The sequence below is a fragment of the Elephas maximus genome, chromosome 8 (genome assembly GCF_024166365.1).
Source record: "Elephas maximus indicus isolate mEleMax1 chromosome 8, mEleMax1 primary haplotype, whole genome shotgun sequence".
NCBI classification, from domain to species: Eukaryota; Metazoa; Chordata; class Mammalia; order Proboscidea; family Elephantidae; genus Elephas; species Elephas maximus.
In genome coordinates, this window is record NC_064826.1 from 106,871,993 (window position 1) to 106,896,323 (window position 24,331).

At 40.1% G+C, this 24,331-nt stretch overlaps 1 protein-coding gene across 1 annotated transcript in view; it reads right to left on the reverse strand.

The window, feature by feature from the left end:
- Positions 1 to 24,331, reverse strand: part of LANCL2 (LanC like glutathione S-transferase 2) — a 65,586-nt gene that overhangs the window by 6,245 nt on the left and 35,010 nt on the right. Inside the window, exons 3-8 of the mRNA XM_049893452.1 lie at positions 16,993 to 17,200; positions 15,824 to 15,971; positions 14,554 to 14,700; positions 6,914 to 7,096; positions 2,681 to 2,857; positions 2,300 to 2,372 (exon numbers count right to left, since the gene is read on the reverse strand). Of these exons, the coding sequence (XP_049749409.1) occupies positions 2,300 to 2,372; positions 2,681 to 2,857; positions 6,914 to 7,096; positions 14,554 to 14,700; positions 15,824 to 15,971; positions 16,993 to 17,200 (936 nt within the window). The remainder of the gene's footprint in view (positions 1 to 2,299; positions 2,373 to 2,680; positions 2,858 to 6,913; positions 7,097 to 14,553; positions 14,701 to 15,823; positions 15,972 to 16,992; positions 17,201 to 24,331) is intronic.

A 24,331-nucleotide genomic window follows, 5' to 3' on the forward strand; every position in this document is an offset into this window, starting at 1 on the left:
GTACTTCAAGTGCTGCAAACCCCTCTCAGAGGCTATTTCGTCATCCCTGGAGGGTCCTTCATGTCCCTTTTTCCAGTCACTCACACCTCCTCATCTCCCAGTGGCAACCACGGTTCTGATTTTAGTCCACCAAGATTCCTGGCCTGTTTCAGAACTTAATATGGATAGAATCGTACCGTATACAGCCTTCAGGCCTGGCTTCTTTCACTCAGAAAACGTGTCTGGGATGCACTCACGCTGTATTAGTAGCCGGTTCCTCTCTACAGCTGAGAAGTACATCAGTTTGTTTCCCCATTCTCCTACTGAAGGGTATTGGTTGTGCCCAGCCTTCCTCAGAAGTTTTTGTTTGAAGAAAGGGCTCTGGCAGTTAAAAGTCTGAAAACCACTGAACTATTAGAACCCCTAAGGGGGAAAAAATAGTGACCTAAAACACTCTCAGGAGGGACCCTAGAGCACGTGGCTGTGCTGAAAAGACCCTTGTCCTCTCGTCTTGGTGGGACAGACTCGACTGGAGGGAGCACTTGCCCTTCCAGCCTGGTGGTGACCCCATAAGCACTCAATATCGGAATCGACTCGATGGCACTGGGTTTTTTTTTTTTTTTAATCCCTTAGTTAGTGTCTGTTCCTAGTTCTGTCTGCCAGGCTCTTTCAAGGCAAAAGGGAAAGATGGATCTGGTAAGTTCTCGGCCTTCAGGGAGTTACAGACTCATAGATTTTTGACATACTGGAGCTTTGAAGTTGCTGTTATAACCTTGAATTTATAAACCTGAATGAAGTACATTTAAGAGTTCAGGTATTAAGTCTGTTTCATTTGATGCATATAAATGGCTGTCCTTTTAGCAAGTTTATGGCATAGAAATCCTATTTTATCTTTTTAATAGTAAAAATATTATATCCTCAAAAGATCTGACAAATGCTCTATTTTTTGCTCATTTTTCTATTTTTTGATTTAAAAATTACCAATATAAAACAGGACATATCACTACAAACCATTCAGACATCAGGACATAGATGGAAGGGACCAATTCCTAAAAAATCAGAAATCACCACCACTCGCCCAATATAAAATAGGTAGCTTGAATAGGCTTACAACTTTTAAAGAAAGAGAATTTTTAATTTAAAAACTCCCCCCAAAAGAAATCTCCAGTCCCAGGAGGTTTCACTGGAGAATTCTACCAAACATTTACATTAGAATTAACTTCAATTCATCTACCAATTAATATGCAATCTGTTTCAGAAAACAAAGTGGAAAGGATACTTCTCAACACCGTTTGAGGCCAGTATTACTCTCATACCAAAACCTGACAAAGACAGTACAAAAAGGGAAACCAATACCCCTCTGCATATAGATGAAAAAACCCTTAACAAAATTTTTGCAAGTAGAATTCTGCAATATATAAAAAGAATTATACGCCATGACCAAGGGTGCTTTATTCCGGAAATGCAAGGCTGGATCAATATTGAAAAAAAATCAATCAATGCAATCTACAATATTAACAGGCTAAAAAAGAAAAATCACATGATCTTATCAACTGATGCAGGAAAAGTTCAATACTCATCTATTATTTGATTTGCAAAAAAAAAAAAAATTCAATGATTTATGCCTTCTGAAGTTTATCTTGGAATTGGTATAAGATATGGCTCTAAAGTAAATAAAAATTATCATCGATTTATTACAATAACCATTTAATCTTTGCCTTGTGATTTCTGTGGTGTTATAAATTATCTAACTCATATACAGACACATACACACAAATATTTATATATTTGGGTTTCCTTATAGGATTCTATTTTGTTTTTCTGAATTCTACTTTTTGTGCCTGCAGCAGACTCTTTCAAATTATTGTTGCTTTTACTGATTTACTGTCATTGCTCTTCTTTTTCAGAACTTTCTTCAATATTTCTTGTTTTTTTTTCTAATTTCTAATTAAAGAACTAAATATATTTTAATAGCTATTCAGGCTTCCTGTGGATAGATCAACATTAAATACACAATGTTATAGATGAAATGCAGAGGAGTAAATTTATTTCTTCCATTACCGAATAGCATTTTATGTTCTGTCTGCATATATACTTCATAAAAAGTCTAAAAATACTTGGACGATGTTCACAGGTGCAAAAATCAGGTATGGTATAGAGACTCAAGATAATTTTCAGCAATAAACTAATATGTTCACAATTACTTCTGAGTTTTGGAGATACTACTCAAGGATGATCACATTTCATAGTGCTAGTCCACGGAGAAACAGAAGGGCACTCGCGCGAATGTTTGAATCTGTGGTTTGTTCCTCCCTCTTACCTTCAAACAGAGAATAGGGTCTGTCAGGAATGCGGCACCCGTGGGCTCCGTAGTCTAGACACCACTCTGCAAACTGAGAAGGGAGACACTTCTAGGAGAGGAGTTAGCTTTCAAGTGGTGACAGTGAAAGACACTGTAAGGAGTTCACTGAGGACAAGTGACTTCAGAACTTATGTTCTTCAGAACTCATTTACCCTTGTCAACGGCCTTATGAGGTAGGTACCACTGTTATCCCCGAGGATACTGGCACAGAGAGGGTAGGGGCAAGGCTGGGTCATGAAGAAAGAAAAGAATTGGGAGAAACAGGATAAGAGGAGGAAGAAGAGTTCTACTTGTGGACTCTGGGATGCTGAGAAGCTATTTGGACAGAACTGTGCTTACCTTGCAAGCCCTGTAGAGGTACTTCTTGTCCTGCGTGAGATGGTACAGAGAGAGGAAGGAGTAGCCATTTCCAGCCGTCCCATGGCAGATACCATAGCCCTTGCGTAGCAAGCCTCGCTGCCAGATGACATCACTGCACTCCATGGCATCCTTCAAGTACTTCTCCTCCTTAAACATCTGGGCAATGAAAGCACAGCAGTGTTACAGAGGTGTTTTTCATACAGACTTAGCAAAATGCTTTCCCTTTCCGGTTAGAAAAATGCGTAGGAAATGTGAAATGGCATTGAGAATTTTTAAAAAGCCTATCAGACACAGCACCTACAATCTCAATCTGCCAGCCTATCCCTCTTTGTCCTCCTTCTATTTCATGGTTTTGCCAAATAAATTCCAAAATTTGGTTTTAAAAAAGTTAAAACCACTGCCATGTCTTTTGTAAGATGTTCTGTCACAGAGAAACCACTCTTGTTTCCTGGGACACACATCCTGCCACTTGAAAGCTTCTACCTGCGAAGAAGACCATCAAGGGCTGATGACACACAATGCCTGGCCATTTAAAACAGGGATATTCAATATCCTGGGTCAGCCCGATGTCACAGGACCCTGATGACCCCGCATACCAGGGCTGCCATGATGTGTCATGACGCACCACAAGGAAACCTGCGCAGAGCTTTCAGTCCCAGGAGCCAGGCGGACTAGGGTTGCAGAACTTAATACCCCTTTCTCCACTGACTTGTTCACATGTCCAGCTTTGGAGGCAAACGAGCTCAGCCCTCGGGCTTATTTGTCCACCTGAGGCTGAAGGCAAATGACACACTGTCAAGTGGAAGCTGTCTGTGTTCTCCTCAACCTTTCTTTTAAATTCTCTTCCTCCTGACATTTCATTTGTTTTGTATCCCTGGTCCTTCCTCAGAATCTGTCATTAGCAATTTTTATCTGTTTAACTTATTCTAAGTTTTGAACAATGAATTAGAGACAAAAGGTCATTCGTTAGAGAAGATCTACTTGTGGGTAGCAAATAGGTTTCATCTGATCATGACCGATTATAGTGACCTCTCTGTTGAGAAGGATTGTGAGGCTTTGAAAAAAAAACACAAAAAAAGCACAGTTATGATCAGCATCCGTAGTGGGTACGGAGCCCAGTTACACTCTGTAACACCGTGTCTCTCCATGAGTTGGAATCGACTCGATGGCAACTGGTTTGGTTTTTTTGGTCCGTGAGTGTGCAAATGGTTTGAGCTCAGCTACTAATTCAAAGGCAGGCGGTTCAAATCCACCAAGCAGCATGCAGAAGAATGGCCTGGCGATCTACTTCCATAACATAGCAGTCACTGAAAAGCCTATAGAGTGCAGTTCTACTCTGACACACAGGGGTCACCATGAGTTGGCAACGAGTTGCTGTCAGATAATCAGGAGATGACTACAACTATTCATCAAAACAGCTTCCAGTTATGGGGCCCACAAATGTAATTTGTTTGAAAATTATTCGCAATTAACAGAATTCCTGATACAGCATAAGAATACCGATAAAACCTTGACATTTCTTCAAGACTATCTAAAATGTCGTATAATTTTAAACTAACAAATAATACATGTTGATACACATATATTAAAAAAAAAAACAAAACCTGTTGCCATGGAGTCGATTCTGACTCATAGCAACCCTATAGGACAGAGCAGAACTGACTCAGAGAGTTTCCAAGGAGCGCCTGGTGGATTCCAACTGCCAACCTTCTGGTTAGCAGCTATAGCACTTAAACACTATGCCACCAGGGTTTCCATACACGTATAAGTTTAGCTAAATACTGAAATGTGGTTAGTATCTACAGGAAGAGAAGACAATTTTTTTTTTTCAAATTTTAGACTCAATTATTAGTATCTGAAAAATATTATCTTTTTTCTTTGTGAAAGATAATATTTTTCAAATACTTGAAAAGCTTAAGCCTTCATAAGCATAACTGAAGAACATATGGGTTTATATGCTAGGATGAGAAACTTGCTGAAAGCTTGTTATTATATAAAATTTAAACACTTCCTACCTAATTTTGAGAGATGGCTTTAATAAATGTAGGCTCTGTTAACTTAAATTAACAGTAACTTGAGAGAAAACAGAGTCTAGCGCTGTGTTTTTCCCCTGCCTTCCACCTCAGCCAAATACAAATTTCACACTCCACTCACTGACAAAGACACATCAGCAGAAGACACAGGCAGCCAGGTGTAGTCTGTACCTATCTTCTGTAGTTTACACTATCAAACCTATTTTTACTCCCAATTATAAATGTATATTACATATGATTTTTAAAACTGATGCCTTCCTGCCCCCAGGAGATTCTGAGGTTCCTCGTCTTCCTCATGTTTGAGAACCTTAATATAGAGGGCAGAATTAAGCCTTCATCTGCAAGCGACTAAGTGTATGACTTGCCATCTTTGGCACTATGCCTTCTAGATTCTGTTTTGGAATCAATAGGGTAGGGAAAGGTGTTTAAATGGGATTCTGAGCAGAAACCCTGCAGGGAGCAGCTGGGCCTGCGTGGTCGGTGGCCCTGTGGACAGCTGGGCACTGTTGGGTAGCTCCCCCAGAGTGACCAGCAGAGGAGGAACAGACGGTGGTAACTGGCAGCAGGGCTAATGGAAATGGGACTGCTCAGGATGAGGACGGGTCCCCAGAGGAAGCCCCGGGCTCTGATTCCCTGCTCACCGCGCTGCTGCTGAAGCAAGGCGGGAAAGACCCTCAGAAGCAAAGACTGTCAGCTATCAGGAGTACCCGGCTGCGATGGCTGGTCCTCTTTAAAGTGGAAAGGGAAAATGAGTGACAAAGAGAAGAGTTCAGGTTTTCACAAAGTGGTACGTGGGTTTTGAGTACCAAAGGTCCCTGTCTGTACAGTCACGTGTCTGCTCAGACTTTACTGCTGAGTATTTGTTCTATGAGGAACTCATCTCTAGGTCACTGAAGTTACAACTGCTCTAAAGCACTAAATAGGGGGAGGCAGTGGTTTCAACAGAACTATGATTTAATTTAAAAGCTGGGATATTGGGAAGAGGATAAATTATTACGTTCTTTTTCCACAGAGTATATTCCACTGTGCCTCACTCCCACCAGATATCATAACTTTGAGTTATTTTCTTCCACGTCCATATGACTTTCCTATTATTTGAATATTGTCTTGCTGTTGTAGGAGGATTAGCAATTTTTGAGAAATCAGCCTAAATCATGAGATGTTTCCCCATAACTTTCCTGAATAATTTTATTATAGTTAAGTCACAAGGGAAAATAAAATTGATTTAGACACCAATTCTTTTGTTACTTTTAGGCAGAAAAATGAATTCTGCTCTGTTAATTCCATCTATTTCTCCAAAAACGAGAGAGCTTGCTGAAACAAAAACCCTGCATTGAACAGAACAACTGCTGTGGTTGGAGTTGAATGCTTTTATTCATATACCCAGTATACCCAGTGCCGTCAAGTCGATTCCAACTCATAGTGACCCTGTAAGACAGAGTAGAACTGCCCCAGAGAGTTTCCAATCCCTGACATTAACTATTATAAATAAAGATGTACTAAATAAAAAACAAGACTGCAAAAGAAGCACTGTTTGCTTTCAACTGAATAAATCTTAATCCATGTAAGAAATCAATAGCATTATTAATATTGTGCCCTTCTAGCAAGCACCCAGTAGAAGTAATCAGTGAAGGTACTCCCTGTTTTCCTATAAGGCTCCATTTGTGTAAAATTTTAAGCACCAAACCTATCATGAAATACTTCGTAACAATTTTAAACTCAAACTGAAATGCTCCTGAATAATAATCCAGCAATAAAGGCTTATTCAAGCAAGAAAATAAAAGGATGTAAAGTCAAACAAAAAAGCATTATAGTTATAATACTGTCTACCACCTTATTCCATACTGAGACCCACTAGAATGAAAATCACTACTATGCTGTCATCTAGGTTTTTACACATGAATATAATCTCTGTTAAAACACACATATGCAAACTTTCACCTAAAACAGAATAAAAACAAAAAGATTCTGTAATAGGAGCCACACACACACAAACACACAGCACTAACTACAGAGGTGATGAGTAGTGAAATAAAGACACGTTCTATTTATGTTGTAAAACATTATTTCTAAAGGGTTTGTAGCTTCAAATGTGCTTACCAAAATCAAGCTAAAAACCGAACAGTAAAAACTGGATCTCTAGCCACCGGATGCTTGTTAGATGAACCGAAATACTGACCTTGTACGCCTGCATAAGCATGTGGATGACACCAGGAGCACCATGGCACCAATGGACCAATCTATCTGTCTCATTGCTTAATGACGACGGGTAATTCCCAGATCGGAACTTTTTGTGGCGCACATAATCAATACTCGGCTTCACCATTTCTGTCAAGGTTTCTTGGTCCACTTTTGCTGCTGGCTTTAATAAACAAACAAACAAAACCAAAACACTTTATTTTTCTTACTTTTTTTTTTAAATCACTGTATTGTGGCTAATATAATACTCAATTACCCAGAATACTGAGGGACATAATAAATTAGGATTAATTTAATAATCTGGATAATTAAGACTAAGGCAGACCCTTTTTTTGCTTCAACTCTTTTGGAAATCTTTCTAAAATATATTAGTGTTATAATGTATTCAATATATCTTTTTTTGATGAATCGAGACCATCAACTTGAAGTAAAGCCATCCTATAGTAACAGTCAGGAAGACTGAGATTCAATCTCAAGTGAACCTAGGACTAAAAAGGATTTTGTTTTGTTTTACTGTTTTGCTGTGATTAAACACTAATCCTTGATTTCTTCTCCTAAATCTACTTACTGTCATCTCAAGCAAATTATTTAACCTCCGTTTCTTCATCTCTAAGATGGTGATAATCACAGTACTTAATTCCTAAGGTAGTTTTGAGGGATAAATGAGAAAAAAAAAATGCATGTTTCATTCAATCATCCAATAATTTGTGTTTAATAATAGCTCTTACTTATGGAAGGCCCTCATTAAATGTTACCTACTATAATTTATAATAAAATTCATGTTAGTCCAAGTTTTACTATTAGAGACAAAGACTAAAAACACATTTGGACAATATTTAATTTTAAGGTATTATTTTAAAGGACATAAATAAATAACATTCAAAGAGTCTCAAGTTATTGTATGTTGTTATTACTGTTAGGTGCCCTCGACTTGGTTCCAACTCATAGCAACCTTCTGTACAACAGAATGAAACACTGCTTGGTCCTGTGCCACGCTAACCAGTCATTGTTATGCTTGAGCCCATTGTTGCAGCCATTGTATCAGTCTAACTCGTTGAGGGTCTTCATCTTTTTTTGATGGCCCTCTCCTTCACCAAGCATGATATCCTTCTCCAGGGACTGGTCCCTTCTGTTAACATTTCCAAAGTATGTGAGACAAAGTCTCACCATCCTCACTTCTAAGTTACTGTATAGATTCCATGAAAACCTTGAAAGTAACAATGCACAGGTGTAGTTTATTAAATACCTTAGGTGAGACATACATATTTTAAAGTACATCCAAATCTGCATTATTGCTAAAGTCTAGGTTAGAGAATCAGTCTCTGGTCATTAACTCAATTTTTATTTGGTTCTAATAGCAAATATCTAGAGGTGATAACAATTACACTTCTAATTATGAAATGAAATATTAATTTAAAATTCTTGTTACTTTATTAAAGCTAAAGAAAATCTACAACATGATACCTTCTTTCAAAATAAAATGTAAATCTCATTTCTTTAACAAAAAGTTAGCATTGTTAAGCATAAAGAGAAGAGATAATTTAAGGAACACCAGGACTTCTAAACTTCAGTGAAACAGAACTTTAATATCTTTAAAAATACTCACTAAAAAAAAAAAAAAGAAATCCTCAGGTATTCTTGCTGATACATACGCACACACGTAGAGAATAAGTTAGATTTTTAAAAACAACTGTAGGCTATAGGTCATGTAATATATTTGCAAAATGCTAAATGATACTTCAAAAAATTACTTTTATCCAAATAGTACATACACATAGTTTAGAAAGTCAAATATGACCTGGCATTCCACTCCTAGGTATATATTCCAAAGACTCAAAGCAGAACTCAAGAGGCTTGTACACCAATGTTCACTGCAGCTACTGACAATAGCCAAAAGGCGAAAGCGACCCAAGAATCCATCAAGAGATGAATGGATAAATAAAATGTGGCATATACACGTCTTAGGCTGGGCTCTCCATAAGAACAAAACCAGAGAAGTATATATATACAAATATACATACAGAGACTGCTGTTATTGTTAGGTGCCATCGAGTCAGTTCCGACTCATAGCGACCCTATGTATGACAGAACAAAACACTGCCTGGTACTGCGCCATCACAATTGTTCTTATGCTTGAGCCCACTGCTGCAGCCACTGTGTCAATCCATTTCGTTGAGGGTCTTCCTCTTTTTCACTGACCCTCTACTTTACCAAATGTGATGTCCTTTTCCAGGAGGAAATGGCTCAAGCAGTTGTGGGGGCTGGCAAGTCCTAAATCCACAGGTCAGGTGTCAGGCTAGATGCTTCTCCTGACTCATGTGGTTGCAGGGGATGATGAACCCAAAATTGACAGGTCAGTTGGCAGGCTGCTGGCTCAAAGGGCTGCAGGAGCTGAAGAATCCCAAAATCTGCAGGTCAGGCAGTAGGCTGCTTGCTGTCTTAGTCACCTAGTGCTGCTATGACAGAAATACCACAAGTGGATGGCTTTAACGAAGAGAAGTTTATTCTCTCACAGTCCAGTAGGTTACAAGTCCAAACTCAGGGTGTCAGCTCCAGGGGATGGCTTTCTCTCTGTCAGCTCTGGAGGAAGATTCCTTGTCCTTAATCTTCCCCTGGTCGAGGAGCCTCTCAGGCACAGGGACCCCAGGTCCAAAGGATGCGCTCTGCTTCTGGTGCTGGTTTCTTGGTGGTACGAGGTCCCCCACTCTCTGCTTGCTTCTCTTTCATTTTATCTCTTGAGAGATAAAGGTGGTGCAAGCCACACCCCAGGGAAATTCCGTTTACACTGGATCAGGAATATGAACTGGGTAGTTACAATCCCACCCTAATTCTCTTTAACATAAAATTACAAGCACAAAATGGAGGACAACCACACATTACTGGAAATCATGGCCCAGCCAAATTGATACACCCATTTTTGGGGGGACACAATTCAATCCATGACAGCTGCTGACTCACGTCTGAAAAAGCAGAGGTCAGAGGATGACAAGTCAGATGCACGACTGAGAGAGAGGGCTTTGCTAGAACATCCATATATATGGGATGGAGGCCACACCCCCAAGGAAACTCTCCTTTCAACTGACAGGCTGCTCACATCAGAGCAAGAAATGGAGGATGATTACACAGTATCTGCCAAAGCACTAAGAATCATGGCCTAGCCACGCTGACACATAACCTTAACCATCACACCATACAATAAAATATTATTCAGCCATAAAGAGAAACAAAGTTCTGATACAGGCTACAGCACAGATGAACCTTGAAAACACGATGCTGAGCGAAACAAGCCAGACACAAAAGAACAAATATTCTAAGACTCCACTTGTATGAAATATCTAGAACAGGGAAATGCAGAGAGACGATAATTTGTTAGTGGGAAGGAGAAATGTGGAGTGACTGCTGAAGGAGCACTGAGTTTCTGTTTGGGGTGATGGAAATGTTTTGGAAATAGTGGTGATGGGTGCACAATGTGGCGAATGTAATTTAATTATACATTTAAAAAAAAAAGGGTTAAAACAGCAAATTGTTTTCTTATGTGTATTTTACCACAGTAAATTCTTTTTTAAAAGTAAAAAACAAAAAAAGTTAAAAAGCTTATTATAAAAGTGTCCCTTTATAGCACAAAACTGAGTTCCATTTTTTTAAAGCTGTTTCTTTATCTTACCTCAATATTTCTAAATAATACATAGACAAAGTATATCCTTATTTACTAATTTTAGATGTCATCTATGGACATCCCCTGATGGCAAATGAGGACACTTTCCCTCCCCCAATCTTCCCCAAGAGAATTTTATTCTATATCACTGTTTTTAGTAACATCACATATTCTACTGTATTATTTATTTACATATATAAATACATATTGTTTGCTGCTGAGACAAGGAATGCATTAAACTATATATATCTTCTTTTAAAACACTTAGTTTTTCCTGGACTTAGTACTGTTCTCATTTGCTTAGTTTTCTTTGAAGCACTAGGTAATCCTTTTCACACCCACCAGCATCTCTGTAAAATGTTTCTCAGTATCATTTTCCAGTCAAACCTACCATAATTTTCTTTCTTCCAGTGTACTTCCAAATTGCTCCAAACTGGTTGCTTTCTGCGTCTTTTGTATAACTGCTGTCTTAAGACTTCCATCTACCAACTTCCTGGGGATTCTACTCCCCTCCCTCTTGTACTGGATCCCCTTTTTTCCAGGATTTCATGTCTTCTTTCTTACTGTGCTTCCTTTTTTGGTAGATAACATACTCACGTAGCTTCCTGAGATAAGGTATAGGGAAACTAAAAACTTCCAGATTGAAAGTTTGAAATTCTTTGTTCTACCACACATTTGATTGACGGTTTTCTGGGAAGAACTCAATGTTGGAAATCATTTTTACTTGGAATTTGGAAGGCATTTACCTTTTAAACTTTAGTGAGCTGTTAAAAAATCCAATGCCATTTTGATTCCTGACCTTTGTACATAAACTGATTTTTCTTCTCAGCAGGTTTAAGAATTGTTTCTTTATCCCTCTATCTTAAGCTTTCACACTCTTGTACCATGGTGCAGGGTTTTTTCCTTTGATTTTTCATTCACTGTGCAGGAACCTGGTAGGCCTTTTCAATACGTCAATTTTATATCCTTTAGTTTTGGGATGTCTTTATTAATTTTCTTAAAATTTCCTCCCCAGCATTTTTTTTCCCTCTCTTTCCAGATCTCCTATTAGTCAAATGTTGGACAGCCTAGATTAATCCTCTAATTTTCTCATTTCTCCCTCTCCCGTTGTCTGTCTGCTTTCTGGGAGATTTCTTTGACTTTATTTTCCAGACATGTTCATAAACTTTTTAAAATTTCAACTATCATATTCTTTATTCTAAAGAGCTCTTTCTTATTCCCCAAATATTTATTTCCTGGATGCAACAACTTCTCTTATTTCCCTGAGGATATTATTATAGTTTCTTTGATGTTTTCTTTTGCTTGCTATATTATCTCTGTCTTGTGTTCCCCACCCCCCCCCCCAATTTGTTTATGTCTCTGCACTTCAGGTTAGAGGATTCCCTTGAGTGTCTGGTAATTCCGTGGAGGTTAGTTCATATTTCATGCATGAGGCAGCACGGCGCTCATTAGATGTGCTCTGCACAGATGTAGCTTGTCACACAGTGGCAATCACTTTAGGATGATTGGATGGTGAGCTGAATTTATCACTGGGAACTTTCAAAGGCCTGTGTCCATAAATCTTTTATCTGGGCTAGTTGTTTCTCAAAAAAAAAAAAAAAGAGATTTCAATCGTCCACCTGTGGTGGGGGTAAGGGTGCCTGTTAGAGTGAGGGAGAGGTGGGTGTACACATGCTAGCGCTCAGCAGGGAGAGAAAGGGGGCTGTGTGGAAAGGCGGGGGGTCTCACCATTTACTATGTGGACATTCATTCAAGCCCACTGCTCTTAATTCTATACTCTGCTTCAACTCTCCTCTACACCCAGCTGTCTTGAGTCAAGAGGTGGTTCATTTCCTCTAGACCAGGTTCCCTTTGTCTCTAGTCAGGGTTTGGGGTACAGTCATCTTTCTGTGCTGGGCGAGGTTTGATTGCTTCTTATAAGGATTTTCAAAGAAGTCCTCCTGCTGCCCAGACCTTACTGCCCACACAGACACACGCCTGATGCCACCTTCTGTAGCACCTGGTGCTTTAAATTCCCGAGCTCTAGGGTTCTGCAGGACAAACTGGTTTGCTTCTCGCTGCCATTGTCCTTTTCAGGTGCTATATGTGGGCTTCCCTTGTCCTGTCAGGTCATTTTCCATTCTTTTCCTGCTTTTAGTCTTTATATGTATACTTTGGGGCTCCAGGTGTCTCCTAGTATCATCAAAGAGTTTAGATTTCTATGTTTTGTTTTCCTTGTTGTTTTAAGACGATTTTCAAGAGGAGAAGGGAGCAGAATCGTCTTTATTTTGCCATCGTGGAAGTGGAATTTTGATTAAGTGATATTTTAAAAGTTTTTGTATGTTGTGCCAATAGCCTTCCAAATTAAAGTGCACTGTGAAGACTTGGGTGTGTATGTTCTAGAAACATGCCCTGAGTGCAGCGAAAGGGAGAGGGCCAGCTCTAGCAAATACTGCTTAACACCCAAAAAGAAAACGGACATAAGTTTCTTAATAGAATGCTTATTAAATGCTGCTTCCATGTTCTTCACTTTAAAAGCACATGAATAGAACATTATGATTTATGTTTCTCTCAAGAAAATTGCTAACATGTAACAAAATCAAACTAGACATCTGAATCTAAGTTAGGTTACTATTTTACTGGTGTGGTTCTAAAATGATTATGTTCCCCCTGGGTTTAACCATATTTGACGGCAATGAGTTTGTTTTTTTTGGGGGGGGTGTGTATTATCAAGAAGCCCTCGTAGTGTAGTAAAGCGCTCAGCTGCTAAATGAAAGGTAGGTGGTTCAAACCCACCAGCCACTCTGTGGGAGGAAGATGTGGTAGTCTACTTCCATAAAGATTACAGCCTTGGGAACCCTACGGGGAAGTTCTACTCTGTCTTACAGAGCCGCTGTGAGTCGGAATTGACTCCACAGCAAGGGGTTTTGGTTCTGCAAGGGTATTATCACTTAAAAAAAGTTCCCAAGCCACAGTTAAAACATTTTTCTGAGAAAACAGAGTATACACAAAATGTACTGGCTGCCCAGAGTAATAGTGTCATTTTTTAACAAGGTATGGAATTTTGTTCACTTTGGAAATGTGTGCCTGTACTATAAAGAAAATGTACGAATTAAAACACAGGCATGTTTACTACAACAATAAACAAGACAACTAGTTGCCAGAAGAGGGGCTTTTAGGCCCATGTAGATATAGACTTCCAATTATCCTCTAGTGAGCAGCAGCATGATGCAGTATACCCCCCCCCAAAAAAAGGAATTTGAAGTAAAATTGAAAGAAAGGTAAATGTGAGCTCTTTAGTGGTAGAGATCTGAATTCTAATCCATGTTCCTTGACTTATTAGCTTTGTGACTTTGAGCAAGTTAATTAATTACTCTCTTATGGGTGTGGTAAAATAAAGAATAAAGAAAGGCTTAACTAAAACAAACAAAAACAGCCTGCGTACACGGATGGGAAGGGACCCAGAGGCCACAAGGCTGAAGGGTAGGTGGAGGCAGTATTTGAGGGGGCACTCTGTCTGACAGAAGAGTCAGTACTTAATTCCACAGGTGTAAGGGACAACTGGGGGACAATCACAACCACAACAATAAACTAGTTAAAAATTTAGAACACAGTTGGTAGCAAGTTGGAGCATCGGCATATGAAAAAGGCTCTGCCCCAGTCTGGGGTGCAGAGGCCCTTCCTGCTCCCCGAAGGCTTTCCCCCATTAAAAGAGTTCCCACTTCAATGAGCCCAAGGAGACAGACAGAAGATAAGTGAAAAGTGTGGGCAATGGATCGCTAATCTGGTATAAAACTGCATACAAATATGCTCTCAGGAATTCACTGCTCACGATTCGTGAAGCGGAGCTCCAATATCTACGACTCAGAAGGACGCCCCTATTTAATTTCAGCCTGCTTACTGAGAATTTCACTTCCCACTTCATATGTGATCTGACATATTGCAATGTGGTCACTTTATTAGTATTTCAGAATATTTTTACTTACCTGCATTAACATGTAGTAGATTCCAGCCATGCCATGGGCTGCTCCGACATACTGCTTCCTGTGCCATTGATACAACAGGGGACAGCGCTCAGCTTTTCTCTCTTCCCTGGACAGAGTCTTACCAGACTCAATAATAGCACTGACTACCTACAGAGATAATGAGACAGCATAAACCTAAAAATCATACATGCATCCTTCTGTAGTCTAACACTGACAGATGTCTCTCTCTATATATGTTGATTATGTAATCTAAAACTCTTTACGAAATTAGTAGCTACCTTACTTATTTTTAATTTGTAAATTAATAAGTATAGGCAGACAGAAATCAGAAGGCAATCTCAGAGTCAAAAAACAAGCCTTACTGAGAAATCCAGTTTATAAACAGTTTACTAGAATTTAGAAAAATTTACTCTAAAATGCTTCTTTAGGGTATTCTTATTATGACAGAGACTGTTCTAGATCACTTAGTTGCTACTGTAACAGCAATGTTTTCCCCCAAAAGACTGGCAAATGCATGTCCCAGGAAAAGCTGGAGGAACTGTGGCTTTATTCATGAAAGATGCAAAAATGAGATCTGTTGTGGTGTGAAAAATTTTAGATCAGAAGACCATCCTGTCTGGAATGGCTATGTTGCACAGACACTAATTGCTTCCTTATGTCCATCTGCCCCGCATCATTTTGGTAATAGTACCTTCAGGTTTCAGCTGTGCATCTGGCCTCTTAGCTAGAGCCAGCCAGACACAGCCTTTTAACAGCATTCTGGCAATGTGCCGTGAGAAGTGATGTGGGTGTCTTCTAGGTTGTATCCTTATACAGGAAGCTGCTTATCCTCCACTTCCTGTTTCCCTTCCCCATAGGCTGCTGGTGCTAAACTAGCTCTTACCATGCAGATAAGGGCATGCCCCTCGGGTATGACAAAACAAAAGAACCCAGGTCCCTGGTCATGGTCCCTGGCTACATTCCCCTGAATTGCCTACCAGTTCAGATAGCTCAAGAAAGAGAAATAAACATTGTCTCATTCTGAAGCTGCTGCTGTTTGGCTCCAGTAAAAACACCTAAACCAATACAGGCTGAAGAAAAGTATAGAATTTAAAAATCTTTCCTTGAAGGAAAAACAGGAGCCATTTTCCAAATCGTTATGAGATGCTTTCAAAAAATTCATCCTACCTAGAAGCAGAGTTCAGTCACTAATATAACGCTATGGTAACACACAGGTTCAAAAGGTGGAGCTGAGAGAATATGCCAGCAGCTGTCAGTAACGTTTTAGTACCTCTTTAATGGCTGACTCACACACGGTGCCTGGGCCAATCTCCGTGTTCAGGTATAGTAAGGCATACAGATAACCTGCCCGTCCGTAAAGCAGCTCGTCAGGAAGGTCTGAATCTCCACACACAACGCTTCTCTGGAGCTGCAAAAGTCTAACCAACAAGAGAATTCTGTTTTCTCAGAGAATGCCTAAAATACCACTTCCCGAAACAGGAAGTAACCTAGCACGGATCTTTAAGAACTACTACTTCAAAAAAAAAAACAAAAATTAGAAAACAACAACAAAGTCTTCTCCACTTCACTAATTCTTCTCTCAGATATCAAAATTAAGAACAGACACCTTTCTGTTCAATATTTCTACATTTATATATGTTCTAAACCATGTAAGAAAAGACATCCCATTTTGAAATCCAGAATGAGAAAATAGTGACTCATAATCTAAATGGCAATGCTACTAAAATACAGCCAGTGCTTGGGCACTGGCCTGACTCATTCTGTCTTTCAACAAATATTAACCAACTACATTGTGCCAGATACTCTACCAGATCCTGGGAGTGAGCCCTAATTTCTGCTTATTATGAAGGAATATAAACCAACAGGTGCAATAAAAGTTCACTATATTCCTAAATTGTTCATAATTAGTGTATCTAATCAGTTACTTAAAGGTTGATTCTAAGGTTAGCTATGATTGTGGATACAAGGTATGTAAGGAGCCCTGATGGCACAGTCAGTGGTTAAGAGCTCGGCTGCTAACCAAAAGGTCAGCCATTCGAATCTACCAGCCGCTCCTTGAAAACCCTATGAGGCAGTTCTTCTTTGTCCCGTAGGGTCCCTATGAGTCAGAATTGATGTGACAGCAACAGTAAGACACGTAAGCTAATTTCCCTGCATCAAAAGCAAGCAATAGAAAATTACTTAGTAAAAATTATTAAAGTTAGCTCAAGAGAACACATTTATTCCTGCAAAAAATTAGGCACACACACACTTCAATATGAAAGGAGCATATCTGATGCCACCACTATGCTCAGAATAATACACAAACCTCTTCACTTCTTGGACGGACCTGCTTTCAACAGTGGGTAAATTAAAAATAATTCCTCTTTTGAATATCTGTTTATAGCAAGAGCTTCAATTTAGAATTTGGAAAAAATATTTTCAATCTTCAAAACTTACTTTGCGATGCATTCCTGGGATTCGCAATCACTTTTGAGTTTATGGTACACCACAGCTCCTACCGCAAGGGGCCCAGCATCTCCACAGAGGAAGGTGACCCTGCGGCCATTCAAATTGCGAAGTGTCCTCTTCACATAATCCAGGGACCGCAGCAGATAGGTCTGATCACATGTGACCCGGTACAGCTGCAGGTACAACAGGGCTATGCCTGGAATAGTTCCCCCAACCCAAAAGAAAAGCATTATTATTGTTACTTTTTTTTTTTTTTACCTTTGGGATATTATCTTACAATTACATGAGAAATCTCCTACATAAACCACATGGCTGCAAAGGAACAACATCAGAAGAATTACATATATATTTCTTAAAAATGAAAAAACAAAGAGAATGCAGTATGGAAAAAACTTGAAACATATTTAAACATATTTATCTTGCTAATTGTTCTGGTGCAGCAATTCAATACCTCTTAGACTAGGGAGGAAACCCTGATGGTGAGTGGTGGAGTTTGGCTGCTAACCAAAATGTCGGCAGTTCAAATCCACCAACCACTCCCTGGAAACCCTATGGGGCAGTTCTACTCTGTCCCATAGGGTCGCTATGAGTCGGAATCAACTTGATGGCAATGGTTTTGGTTTTTTTTTAAGACGCGGGAAGATACACCACTTCCTACTCATTCCCCCAAGACATGCCTGGCAGTTTGACATTTTGTGGTGGATTGCATGATGTTATGATGCTGGAAGCTATGCCACCAGTATTTCAAATGCCAGCAGGGTCACCCACAGTAAACAGGTCTTCCCAGAGCTTCCAGACTAAGCCAGGCTAGGAAGAAACTCCTGGAGACCTACGTCCAAAAATTAGCTGATGAAAGCCTATGTATAACAAAAGAGCACTGTCTGACTCGTTTGCTTTAGACGTATCATCAGGAGGGCTCAACTGCTGGAGGAGAATATCATGTTTGGTAAAGCAGAGGGCCAATGAGGGTGTCTTAGTCATCTAGTGCTGCTGTAACAGAAATACCACAAGCGGATGGCTTTAACAAAGACAAGTTTATTTCCTCACAGTAAAGTAGGCTCAAAGTCCAAATTCAAGACATCGGTTCCAGGGGAAGGCTCTCTCTCTCTGTCGGCTCTGGAGGAAGGTCCTTGTCCTCCATCTTCCCCTGGTTGAAGAGCTTCTCAGGATCAGGGACTCCGGGTCCAAAGGATACATTCTGTTCCCAGTGCTGCTTTCTTGGTGGTATGAGGTCCCAACTCTCTGTTTGCTTCCCTTTCCTTTTATCTCTTTTAAGATAAAAGGTGGTACAGGCCACACCTTTAAGAGGATTCAGGTGTTACATCTCACCCTAATCCTCTTTAACCACAGCAGAGATTATGATTTATACCACATAGAAACATCACACACGGCCTAACCAAGTTGACATATATTTTTGGGGGACACGACTCAATCCATTCCAGAGGATAAGGGAAAACTCTGGTGAGATGGACTGGCACAATAGCCAAAACAACGAACTCAAATATGCCTGAGGTTGTGAGGATGGCACAGGACTGGGCAATGTTTCACACTGTTGTATGTACGGTTTACACAAGTTGGAATCAACTCAATGGCAGCTATTTATCTCTTCATTCCCACCTAACGTTCATTCATTTTATATTTGTATTTATCCTCCTTCGTATCTTAAGCTAACTTGAATCCTTTTCTTCTTAATTCTTACATAATTATATCCTCCTAACTTACCCTAAATTAAATGATTTTTTTGGAATGTACACCCTCTTCTTCCTAATTTCACTATTTCTCACAATTTTTCAATTGCTCTCAGTGAACTACCATCCAACTGACCAGCCAACCAGTTAAGGAACAATTTAGAAATGTGACAAACGGCAGCGTATCAAGTACAGCATTTTCCAGTTGCTGTGGAATCGATTCCAAGTCATGCTGACACCGTATGTGTCAGAGGAAACTGTGCCCCATACGGTTTCCAGAGGCTGATTTTCTGGACTGCCTGGCCTTTCTTCCAAGGTGCTTTTGGGAAGATTTGAACCTCTGACTTTTTGGATAGCAGCCAAGTGTGCTGACAATGTACGCCACCTAGGGACTCCAATGTGCACGGTGGGCATAGTTTATCACCTGGCCAACTTCCCTACTACAGATAAAGAACAGACCCAGGTCTTCAAGTGAACTAGAGAGGGACTGTCATCTGAAAATCTTTGTGGGTTGACCTATAAGGCTTCTAAAGGGAACACAATCTTATTCCCGGGATCAAGAAGTCAATGTGGTTGCAAGGTAAAAAATGAATTAGTATAGATATATACTTAAGTATATTATAGGAAAAAGTACTGAAAGAGATTATATGATGGCAGAGAAAGCAAAACATTTCTTTAATGTTCAGATGGAAGTTCCCAACAATCTTCATCTAATATCTGAGAAACAGTTTTCATTCTCCTGGAATCCAGATTTTTGGGGTCCAGGGAGTTATGGTGACCCACCCAGGCCATGGCCCTGAGGATAACTTTTTTTGTTATAATTTTTATTGTGCTTTAAGTGAAAGTTTACAAATCAAGTCAGTCTCTCACACAAAAACCCATATACACCTTGCTACACACTCCCAATTACTCTTCCCCCAATGAGAGAGCCCGCTCTTTCCCTCCACTCTCTCTTTTCATGTCCATTTCGCCAGCTTCTAACCCCCTCCACCTTCTCATCTCCCCTCCAGCAGGAGATGCCAACATAGTCTCAAGTGTCCACCTGATCCAAGAAGCTCACTCCTCACCAGCATCCCTCTCCAACCCATTGTCCAGTCCACTCCATGTCTGACGAGTTGGATTCGGGAATGGTTCCTGTCTTGGGGCAACAGAAGGTCTGGGGGCTATGACCACCAGGGTCCTTCTGGTCTCAGTCACACCATTAAGTCTGGTCTTTTTATGAGAATTTGAGGTCTGCAACCCACTGCTCTCCTGCTCCCTCAGGGGTTCTCTGTTGTGTTCCCTGTCAGGGCACTCATCGGTTGTAGCCAGGCACCATCTAATTCTTCTCGTCTCACGATGATGCAGTCTCTGGTTCATGTGGCCCTTTCTGTCTCTTGGGCTCGTAATTGCCTTGTGTCTTTGGTGTTCTTCATTCTCCTTTGATTCCGGTGGGTTGAGACCAATTGATGCATCTTAGATGGCTGCTTGCTAGTGTTTAAGACCCCAGGTGCCACTCTTCAAAGTGGGATGCAGAATGTTTTCTTAATAGATTTTATTATGCCAATTGACTTAGAAGTCCCCTGAAACCATGGTCCCCAGACCCCTGTCCCTGCTACGCTGGCCTTCGAAGCACTCAGTTTACTCAGGAAACTTCTTTGCTTTTGGTTTAGTCCAATTGTGCTGACCTCCCCTTTATTGTGTGCTGTCTTTCCCTTCACCTGAAGTAGTTCTTATCTACTATCTAATTAGTGAATGCCGCTCTCCCACCCTCCCGCCCTCCCTCCCTCCCCGCTCTCCTAACCACAAACGAATGTTTTCTTCTCAGTTTAAACTATTTCTCAAGATCTTATAATAGTGGTCTTATACAATATTTGTCCTTTTGCAACTGACTAATTTCACTCAGCATGCCTTCCAGGTTCCTCCATGTTATGAAATGTTTCACAGATTCCTCACTGTTCTTTATCGATGCGTACTATTCCATTGTGTGAATATACCATAATTTATTTATCAATTCATCTGTTGACGGGCACCTTGGTTGCTTCCATCCTTTTGCTATTGTAAACAGTGCTGCAATAAATATGGGTGTGCATATATCTGTTCATGTAAAGGCTCTTATTTCTCTAGGATATATTCCAAGGAGTGGGATTGCTGGATCGTATGGTAGTTTTATTTCTAGCTTTTTAAGGAAGCGCCAAATCAATTTCCAAAGTGGTTGTACCATTTGACCCTCCCACCAGCAGTGTAGAAGTGTTCCAATCTCTCCACAGCCTCTCCAACATTTATTATTTTGTGTTTTTTGGATTAATGCCAGCCTTGCTGGAGTGACATGAAATCTCATTGTAGTTTTGATCTGCATTTCTCTAAAGGCTAATGATCGTGAACCTTTCCTCATGTATCTGTTAGCTGCCTGAATGTCTTCTTTAGTGAAGTGTCTATTCATATCTTCCACCCATTTTTTAATTGGGTTATTTGTCTTTTTGCAGTTGACTTTTTGCAGTATCATGTAGATTTTAGACATCAGGCACTAATCAGAAATGTCATAGCTAAAAACTTTTTCCCAGTCTGTAGGTAGTCTTTTTACTCTTTTGGTGAAGTCTTTGGATGAGCATGTTTGATTTTTAGGAGCTCCCAGTTACCTAGTTTTTCTTCTACATTCTTTATAATGTTTTGTATACTGTTTATGCCATGTATTAGGGCTCCTAACATTGTCCCTATGTTTTCTTCCATGATCTTTATCGTTTTAGATTTTACATTTAGGTCTCTGATCCATTGTGAGTTAGTTTTTGTGCATGGAGTGAGGTACGGGTCTTGTTTCATTTTTTCACAGATGGATATCCAGTTAGGCCACAGTTGGCCCCTGGCCGTGTTCTGACTGATGATATTGAGCTTTTCCATCGTCTCTTTCCACAGATGTAGTCAATTTGATTTCTGTGTGTTCCATCTGGCGAGGTCCATGTGTACAGTCGCTGTTTATGTTGGCGAAAGAAGGTATTGGCAATGAAGAAGTCGTTGGTCTTGCAAAATTCTATCATTTGATCTCTGGCATTGTTTCTATCACCAAGGCCATATTTTCCAACTACCGATCCTTCTTCTTTGTTTCCAACTTCCACATTCCAATCACCAGTAATTATCAATGCATCTTGATTGCATGTTCGATCAATTTCAGACTGCAGCAGCTGAAAAAAATCTTCTATTTCTTCATCTTTGGCCCTAGTCGTTGGTGTATAAATTTAAACAATAGTCGTATTAACTGGTCTTCCTTGTAGGTGTATGAATATTATCCTATCACTGACAGCGTTGTACATCAGGATAGATCTTGAAACGTTTTTTTTTTGACGATGAATGCAACACCATTCCTCTTTGAGCTGTCATTCCCAGCATAGTAGACTATATGATTGTCCAATTCAAAATGCCCAATACCAGTCCATTTCAGCTCATTAATGCCTAGGATATGGATGTTTATGCATTCCATTTCATTTTTGACGATTTCCAGTTTTCCTAAATTGATACTTCGTACATTCCAGGTTCTGATTACTAATGGATGTTTGCAGCTTTTTCTTCTCATTTTGAGTCATGCCACATCAGCAAATGAAGGTCCTGAAAGCTTTACTCCATCCAGGTCATTAAGGTCGACTCTACTTTTTTTTTTTCTACTTTGAGGAGGCAGCTCTTCCCCAGTCATCTTTTGAGTGTCTTTCAACCTGGGCGGCTCATCTTCCAGCACTATATCAGACAATGTTCTGCTCCTTTTCATAAGGTTTTCACTGGCCAATGCTTTTCAGGAGTAGACTGCTGGGTCCTTCTTCCTAGTCCGTCTTTGTCTGGAAGCTCAGCTGAAACCTGTCCTCCATGGGTGACCCTGCTGGTATCTGAATACCGGTGGCATAGCTTCCAGCATCACAGCAACACACAAGCCCCCACAGTATGACAAACTGACAGACCATCAATTGCTCATATGCAAGTTCAAGCTGAAACTGAAGATAATCAGAGGAAGTCCACGAGAGCCAAAATATGACCTTGAGTATATCCCACCTGAATTTAGAGACCATCTGAAGAACAGATTTGATGCAATGAACACTAGTGACCGAAGACCAGACGAGTTGTGGAATGACATCAAGGACATCATCCATGAAGAAAACAAGAGGTCGCTGAAAACACAGGAAAGAAAGAAAAGACCAAGATGGATGTCAGAGGAGACTCTGAAACTTGCTCTTGAAAGTCGAGCAGCTAAAGCAAAAGGAAGAATTGATGAAATAAAAGAACTGAACAGAAGATTTCAAAGGGCCTCTCAAGAAGACAAAATAAAGTATTATAATGACATGTGCAAAGAGCTGGAGATGGGAAAGCAAAAGGGAAGAACACGCTCGGTGTTTCTCGAGCTGGAAAAGCTGAAGAAAAAATTGAAGCCTCGAGTTGCAATAGTGAAGGATTCCATGGGGAAAATATTAAAGGACGCAGGAAGCATCAAAAGAAGATGGAAGGAATACACGGAGTCATTATTCCAAAAAGAATTAGTCGATATTCAACCATTTCAAGAGGTGGCATATGATCAGGAACCGATGGTACTGAAGAAAGAAGTCCAACAAGCTGCTCTGAAGGCACTGGCGAAAAACAAGGCTCCAGGAATTGATGGAATATCAATTGAGATGTTTCAACAAACAGATGCAGCACGGGAGTTGCTCACTCGTCTATGCCAAGAAATATGGAAGACAGCTTCCTGGCCAACTGCCTGGAGGAGATCCATATTTATGCCTATTCCCAAGAAAGGTGATCCAACCGAATGTGGAAATTATAGAACAATATCATTAACATCACACGCTAGCAAAATTCTGCTGAAGATCATTCAAAAACGGCTGCAGCAGTATAGCAACAGGGAACTGCCAGAAATTCAGGCCAGTTTCAGAAAAGGACATGGAACCAGTGGTATCATTGCTGATGTCAGATGGATCCTGGCTGAAAGCAAAGAACACCAGAAGGATGTTTACCTGTGTTTTATTGACTATGCAAAGGCATTTGACTGTGTGGATCATAACAAACTATGGATAACATTGCGAAGAACGGGAATTCCAGACACTTAATTGTGTTCATGAGGAACCTATACATAGATCAAGAGGCAGTTGTTGGGACAGAACAAGGGGATACTGATTGGTTTAAAGTCAGGAAAGGTGTGCGTCAGGGTTGCATTCTTTCATGATACCTATTTAATCTGTATGCTGAGCAAATAATACGAGAAGCTGGACTATATGAAGAAGAACGGGGCATCAGGATTGGAGGAAGACTCATTAAAAACCTGCATTATGCAGATGACACATTCTTGCTTGCTGAAAGTGAAGAGGACCTGAAGCACTTACTAATGAAGATCGAAGACCACAGCCTTCAGTATGGATTGCACTTCAACATAAAGAAAACAACAATCCTTACAACTAGACCAATGAGCAACATCATGATAAGCGGAGAAAAGATTGAAGTTGTCAACGATTTCATTTTACTTGGATCCACAATCAACACCCATGGAAGCAGCAGTCAAGAAATCCAAAAACGCATTGCATTGGGTAAATCTGCTGCAAAGGACCTCTTCAAAGCTGTGAAGAGCAAAGTTGTCACCCTGAAGACTAAGGTGCACCTGACCCAAGCCATGGTATTTTCAACCACATCAT